General features: G+C 60.4%; 1 protein-coding gene across 1 annotated transcript; it reads left to right on the forward strand.

Annotated features, from left to right (window-relative positions):
- The first annotated feature begins 1,848 nt into the window (after positions 1–1,848).
- On the forward strand, positions 1,849–7,348 carry LOC131583825 (protocadherin-10-like). The gene is made up of 4 exons (XM_058848330.1): positions 1,849–4,362; positions 5,496–5,554; positions 5,657–5,745; positions 5,951–7,348. Exons 1-4 carry the CDS (start codon positions 1,876–1,878, stop codon positions 6,196–6,198), a joined length of 2,883 nt encoding a protein of 960 aa, XP_058704313.1. The 5' UTR covers positions 1,849–1,875; the 3' UTR covers positions 6,199–7,348.
- Positions 7,349–7,622: the final 274 nt, after the last annotated feature.

A 7,622-nucleotide genomic window follows, 5' to 3' on the forward strand; every position in this document is an offset into this window, starting at 1 on the left:
TAGGACCAGAGCCGCTCCAATGATTTTGCAGAATGCGTTTGGTCGGAGACGGAGGAAGGACTGGAGGGACTGAAATAAGACCCCCGAAAATTTCTGTGTCCCGTCTCACCCCCACCCTCCATCCCCCTGTGGCCTGAGCAGCACTCGAGGGGGCTCCCGGAGGAGCGCCACCCGCTCCATCCCACCTCCGGGGTCTCAGCCCCGGGAGGGCTGGGCGGTAATGGAAGGAGGAGGAGGAGGGGGTGGCGGGCAGGGGGGGCGCAAATCGGGGATTGGAGAGGGATTAGGAAGAAACAAATCGGGGTGGGGGTGACAACGACGCCGCCAGGGGTGGTCTTGGCGTGGGAGATGGCGCGGGGGACAGGCTGGCAGTGACCGGCGCTGCCGATGCAGGCTGGGCTTCACTTACCGGGAGCCGTCCCGATTCCACCCGTGAGCGGCCCGAGCCCACGCGTGCCCCGAGGGCTCCGCTCCTTCCACCTGCTCTCCCCTGCCCGCCCTCCTCCCCGACCGGCGACCCCACGAGCGCGGCACGTCCCGCGTGGGTCTCGCTGCACTCGCAGGGACCAAATCCTTTTCCCAGCCCGACAAACCCCGCCAGCTCCGCCGCCTCCTGCCTCCTCCCGTCTCCCGGTCCGCCCTGGATCCTGCTTCCCACTCGGGTCCCCGTGGGGAGCAAGGTGGGGGGAGCGGTTGGGGCCGGCTGTTCCCTTCCCAACGGGGACCGGGAAGCAGAGACAAAGGCGGTGAAATATCAGTGCCCGGCTAAAGCCGCTCCGAGCCCCTTCGAGCCTTTAACTAGATCGTTAGGGGATTATCCGCACCCTGAGCAGCCGCGGGGCGGGGGCAGCGGCCGCCCCGTCCCGTTACCGAGCACCCCCGGGGACGGCGACGGTGGGAGGCGACTCACGGAGCTGCCCGGGCGCGGCGGCGGCTGGAGACGGGTCTGCGGGGAGAACGGATCGGCCAGCGGAGGGACCGTGAGCGGTACCGGGGCGGGGAGGGGACGGGGGGCCGCCGTCTGTCGCGCTCCGGGGGCCGGCGGGGGACCCGAGGCTCGCTCTGCTCCCGCCTTCCCCTCGCATTCCGCGGGGGGCGGAAAGTTTGTGCCCGCGGTGGGGGCACCGCTGGGGGTGTGGGGAGGCAGATCCTGGGGTATCTGGGCAGGATCGTGCCCCGAGAGCCCAAGGGGGCTGACACTGGGGTACCCAGTGGGGGAGCGGGATTTGGGACGCGGGGCTGTGGGCAAGCGGGGTGTCGGGGGTGGGAAGGAGGCAGGGAAGGAAGGGGGGGTCTCCGTGCCTCCGCGCTGATGGGCTCAGCTTTATCCAGGGCTGTAATCCCCCTGCTCCTGTAATTAAAAACTCCGCATTACAAGGAAAACGGTGTGCAGGGAAATGTAATCAAGTCTGGAGGGGCTTAACCATCTGGTAAAGGTTAGGACCGGCACGGCGGGGGACGCGGTCGGGGGATTTGGCAGCAGCCGCGATCTGGGCTCCTCTTAATCTACCGCGGGGACGAACGCAGCATCTGCGGGGTAATACCGGTGCCCCGGGCAGCGATCGGTCTCGCTGGAGCTCCCACCGCCGTTAACGGGATCTCCCCGAAGGTAGTCCCCTCCCCAGGTGCGTCCGCCTCCGGTAAACAGATTCTGCTGTGGCCCCGGGACCCGGATTGCAGCCCCTTGCGGGGACCAGCAAAGAAAGGGTTAAGCGACTGCCGGTGGCCGCGGTTCGGCCCCGCAGCTCCGGGCAAAGCCCTCCCCCGCCGCCCCCGGGAGCCCTAAACTCTTTGAAAGTGCAAGAGGCAAGCGAAGGCGAGGGAGGAGGCGGCGGCGCGGGTGCGACTCCTCGTCCCCGGGATTGCCGCGGGGCCATGGGGGCCGGGGCAGGCTCCGGGCGGGGGCAGCTCTTCCTCCGCTCCCTCCTCTTCCTCCTGTTGGCCGGGCCCCCGTCGCGCTGCCCGGCGTGGGGGCAGCTGCGCTACGCCGTGCCGGAGGAGCTGGAGCACGGAGCTTTCGTGGCCAACCTGGGTGAGGACCTGGGGCTCGATGTGTCCACCCTGTCAGCGCGGAGGTTCCGCATCGTGTCACGGGCCGGGGCCAGGCAGCACCTGGAGGTGAACCTGGAGAACGGGATCCTCTTTGTGAACGAGCGCATTGACCGGGAGGAGGTGTGCGAGGCCGGAGGGACCTGCCTGCTCCACCTGCAGCTCCTCGTCGAGAGCCCCCTGGAGCTCTACCGTGTCGAGGTGGAGGTGCTGGACATCAACGATCACGCACCCACTTTCCCTTGGCAAGAATACGTGCTGGAGGTGGCCGAGTCTGCCGTGCTCGGTGCCCGCTTCCCACTGGAGAGCGCCCAGGATCCTGACGTGGGCACCAATTCCGTGCACACCTACCGCCTCAGCCCCAATGCTTTCTTTTCCCTTGAGGTGCAGACACGCAGTGATGCCAGCAAGTTTGCAGAGCTGGTGCTGGAGCGTGCCCTCGACCGTGAGCAGCAACGTGTGCACCGAGTGCTGCTCACCGCTCTTGACGGCGGCGTCCCCGAGCGCTCAGGCACAGCTCACATCCTCGTCACGGTGCTGGACGCCAACGACAACGTGCCTGCCTTTGACCAGCCCTCCTATGGTGTGAGCCTCCCTGAGGATGCTCCTGCTGGCACTCTGGTCATCCAGCTCAATGCCACTGACCTGGATGAGGGCCCCAACGGGGAGATTGAGTACTCCTTCAGTGGGCACGCACCACCACGTGTCCGGGAGCTCTTCCACGTAGAGCCCCGGAGTGGGCAGGTGCTGCTGAAGGGCCGCCTGGACTACGAGCGGGCCAGCCTCCATGAGCTCTATGTGCAAGCCAAGGACCGTGGACCCTCAGCTGTGGCTGTGCACTGCAGGGTGCTTGTGCACCTCCTTGATGTCAATGACAACGCGCCAGAGGTGACCCTCACCTCTGTGTCCACACCTGTGCTGGAGGATGCCCCTCCGGGCACTGTGATCGCTGTCATCAGTGTTCTGGACAGGGACTCTGGGGACAACGGGCGTGTGAGCTGTGAGGTCAGCCCCAATGTGCCATTCGAGCTCCGCTCCTCCTTCCGGAACTACTACACACTGGTCACCACGCAGGCGCTGGACCGGGAGGCCGTGCCCGAGTACAACGTGAGCATCACGGCACGAGACATGGGCTCTCCTGCCCTGCTGACCCGCAGCACCCTCACCATCCCGGTATCTGACGTGAACGACAACGCCCCGCGCTTCCTCCAGCCCTCCTACAGCGTCTATGTGATGGAGAACAACGCACCAGGTGCCTCCATCTGCTCTGTCAGTGCTTTAGACCCTGACTGCCAACAGAATGCCTACCTGTCCTACTCCATTGCTGATGGGCACATCCATGGCATGCCTGTGGGCACCTACGTGTCCATCAACTCCGACAGCGGGCACATGTACGCCCTGCGCTCCCTCGACTACGAGCAGATCCGCAGCTTCCAGATCCAGGTGCAAGCACAGGACGCGGGGTTTCCCCCACTCAGCGCCAACGTCACCGTCCACATCTTCGTGTTGGACCAGAATGACAACGCTCCTGTCATCGTTTCCCCCATGCCCCGCAACGGCTCCGTTGCCACCGAGCTGGTGCCACGATCGGCCAGGCCCGGCTACCTCGTGGGCACGGTGTCAGCGGTGGATGCGGACGCGGGGCTGAACTCTCGCCTCTCCTACCAGCTCCTCCAGGCTACTGATTTCACTCTCTTCAGTGTGGCACCTGACACGGGTGAGCTGCGCACCCTCCGCTCCTTTCTGGAGCAGGATGCAAGCCGGCAGCAGCTGGTGGTGCAGGTGCGGGATGGTGGGCAGCCAGCCCTCTCTGCCACCGTGTCCCTCCTGCTTTCGGTGGTGGAGACCATGCCCCAGACTCTCTCCGACTTCAGCGAGTTCAGCCTCCCTCCAGAGGTCTCCTCATCTTCCCCACTCACCCTCTATCTCCTTGTCTCCCTGGGCTCCATCTCCTTCACCTTCCTTCTCGCCATCCTCATCCTCACAGCCATTCGCTGCCGTGGAGAGCGGCGTTCCCGCCAAGGGGACAGCTGCTCGCCACCTCGCTGCCACTGCTGTCCCGGGTCCAGACCCTCCTCTGATGGCCTGAAGACTTCCAACCTGACGGCACAGCCCCCTGCAGGGACCACGGCTGCCACCTGCCTTGATGTGCCTGCGGGCGGCCCCCCAGGCTACTGCTACAAGGTGTGCCTCGGTCCCGAGTCTGCTCAGAGCGATTTCATGTTCCTCAAACCCTGCAGCCCTCCCCGGAACAACGAGAAGGATCCCGGGAAGCGGCCCCGGCCAGACCAGCATCTCCAGGTCTCCAAAGAGGTAACAATGCCCAGCAGTGCTTAGCAGCACGCCGCAGGTCCCCCCAGCCCCCTCCCTCAGCCTCTGCCACGAGGGAAACCAAGCACCGCTTCTCCCAGAGAATAACCGGAGCCTTTGATCAGTGCGGGAATTAGGAGCCGTCAGGCAGCGGGATCTCCACCGAGCTTCCCGACGGGTCTAATTACCGGGGGAGCGCCAGGCTCGGCTGAGGCGAGAGGAAATCCCTCCTCACCGTCTTTTGTACCCATTAGAGGCAACAGAGATGCTCCAGTGCCCTAGGGGCGGTGGGATAGCGGGGGTGGCTCCTCCTTCGCGTGGGTAAGCAATTCACACTGGGACAGTCTGAGCATCACTGCTGCTCTGCTTCCCCTGTGCTGGCGTCCCGGGCCTGGCTGCTGCTCTGCACCAGGTTGTGCCAGCAGGCAAGGAGTGGGGTCCTCGGGGCAGGATTTTGATGTCAACATTTGTTAGGTATTGAATTGAGGAATGTCTAATTTTCCTGATGAAAGACTCTCCAAAACACGATTACAAGGATGGAGAGTGATGAGGCGTCTAATCCACTTACGTTTGACTTTTAATAAACCAGCCCTTCCGAGGAGAGCCCAAGACTCCGCCAAGAGAGTCTCTCCATGTGTCTCCTTGCACCCCTGGACTCTCTTCCCTAATACTTAATTCAATTTTCCTGCAGTTTTTGCAACCCTCCTGGGACATGGAGCATGCAGCCAATTCCTGCATCTCTCACCATTTGGTACCTCAGGCCTGGGCTAAGTAAACATTGCACATGCAAAAATACTTTTGAAAATTAATAGGAATAGGAAAACCACCTGTCTCTCCCCAGAATGACAGGCTTAATGCTCCCAGAGGCAGAGGACAAACCCAAAAACACCTCAATATCTCAGGAGGGTGGGAAAATCCAGAAGGGAATAGACTGATTCAGTGATGTCTCAGTTTCCCCAAAACAGGAATGTGCTGCTTGCTTCTCCACAAAGGGCACAGGGAAAGTGCAGATGTGGTCCTGCACCCCTGCCTGCTGAAGCCTTGTGCTGGCAGGGCTGGGTTTTTTGACAAAGGGTCCCAGGGCTGATTGACAGAGGATCCCAATAACCAGCCTTGCTCTTCCCTGTGTCTTCCAGGCCAAGCAGCCCAACACAGACTGGCTGCCTCCAGGCACACAGCGACCTGCCCTGAAAAGGTACCAAATCCAGCACTGGGGGAACAGAGGAAGCAGCTGGAAGTGGGATATGGGAATGGGGAGGTTATGTCTGACACAGCTTTGAACCAGTCTCTTCTCTAGCTCCCAGAGCCTGGAAGATGTGGGGGAAATCCGTAGAGCCCTCCAGAAGGAGCACGAGAGGCTGTGCACACTGGTGACCCCTGTCTCTGGTTAGTATTGGGATGCTGGGGCTGGGAAGATCAGACCAGACCCTCTGGTCGCTTTTGGAGGTGCAGGGGGGGCATCACATCTCTGTTCCTAGCAGTGTTGAAATTTTGTGGGTGGAAGGGGTGTCCAGACACCAGGATGCAAGTTGGTGACACAGGACTGGCATCCTGGCATGTGGATGTGACCTTAATCTCATCTTTTCTCCAGAGTTTCAGAAGGTTTCAGCAGGCCCCAACAGTGTGTGGACACCCCACTACAGCCCCTTGTACCCAGCCCTGGATTATCAGCACAACGTTTACATCCCTGGCACCCCCACTCTGCTTTCCAGCAAGGATGGGCCCCTCTTCCCAGGCCGGGAGAACAAAAACAGCTTCTCCACCTTTGGCAAGAGGAAGAAGATGACAACTTACTGTGACATGCATGACAGTGTGGTTATCAACAATGACCTGAAATAGCCTGGATGCCTCTATCCTTGGAATCTGCTGCATTATTTCAGCTGCCAGGTCCACCCACAGCACACGCCCCCATGTAGGGACCACTCGAGACTTTATGGGGCTGCTGGGAGAGTGGCTCAACAGAGCACGTGGGAAGGATTTAAGGAGAGAGAGACTGAAAATTACAGGGACTGGGGGGTGGTGGCAGGGGGAATTTCTCCCATCTCATCTTGCAGAGCTGTATTGGCAGCAGGTGCTGTTTGAGGTCCATATGACCAGATTTAAGCAAATCTGCCTTGAGTTTACCCATTCCCATGTCCTCTTAGGGACCATTCATCTCTGCAAACATTGTCACTTCTTTGTCTTGTCTGGCTGTGTGAATGTACTGAGCTGCATGCCTGTATCTCTGTCCCAGTAAGCACAGAAAGTGTAAGCCTGGTTCAGCCAAGCCTGACCTTACACACTGGGACAGCGACCATTGCTCTGTCCCCGAGATCCAGCGGGATGTGTTGCATGTCTAGAGCAGCAATTGGTGTCTGTTTTCTCTGGGAAGTGAGTGCAAAACCCAGCCTTCATGAGTGCTTCTCTTCAAACCCTGACCCAACACTGGCAGGGCTGGGCATAGCCCGGGCACAGGGCAGAGACAGCCTTTGTTCCAAGAACAGCTCGTGCACACACGGGCTGGATGGCCAGAAGAGCTGCTAGCTTAAGCACCTGAGATGAGCCCATGCTGGGTAGCTCTCTAGCCCAAGGCAACATCATCTGAAAGAAAAAGAGTTTCCAGCCTTTGGAGTGACCCCAGCACAGGTGACAGGCTCTTCCCTCCTGCCTCTGCCCTCACTTGGATCTCTGTTTTACCCAAGTCCTGAACGCCTGGAGGAGCCCCTGGTGCACTGGGGGCCCCACCTGCATAGGAAAAACATCTCCAAGTGTGCCCTGTTTCTCTTTGAGAACTTTTAGCTGGCAGTCAGGAGCCCTCAAGGGCAGGACTCCAGCCCCAGAACAGTCTCTCCCCTGCCTTGTGCACCCTGCACCTGTCCACCAGTCTGTCTGTCACCATTGCCAATTGCTCTGGTCATGGGACAGTTCATTTTGAATCCATCTGTGCAGAACATGACAGCTCTTTCTAAACTGGGTTTGTTTCACTATGTCTGATTTGTACCAATAAATTGTATTTTAATAGCTCACCCTGGCTCCTGGCTGACCCTGAGTTGCACACGACAGCAGGGATTGCTGCACAGCTCTTGGAGCAGTACTCCCAGCTCCAGGAAAAACATCTGTCCTTCTGAGTTCTGGAGCAGAGAGCTCCTTTTATGCTGAGAGTTCATCTTATTCACCCCACCTGGATTCTGGGAGCTCAAGGGCCCCTTCCCTCCTTCCCTGGATTCAGGATCCCTTTGGGGTCATGGCCAGAAGGAGCTGGAGATGTCACAGAGCTCCTTGCT

Source organism: Poecile atricapillus, chromosome 13 (genome assembly GCF_030490865.1).
Source record: "Poecile atricapillus isolate bPoeAtr1 chromosome 13, bPoeAtr1.hap1, whole genome shotgun sequence".
In the NCBI taxonomy this organism is placed as follows: domain Eukaryota; kingdom Metazoa; phylum Chordata; class Aves; order Passeriformes; family Paridae; genus Poecile; species Poecile atricapillus.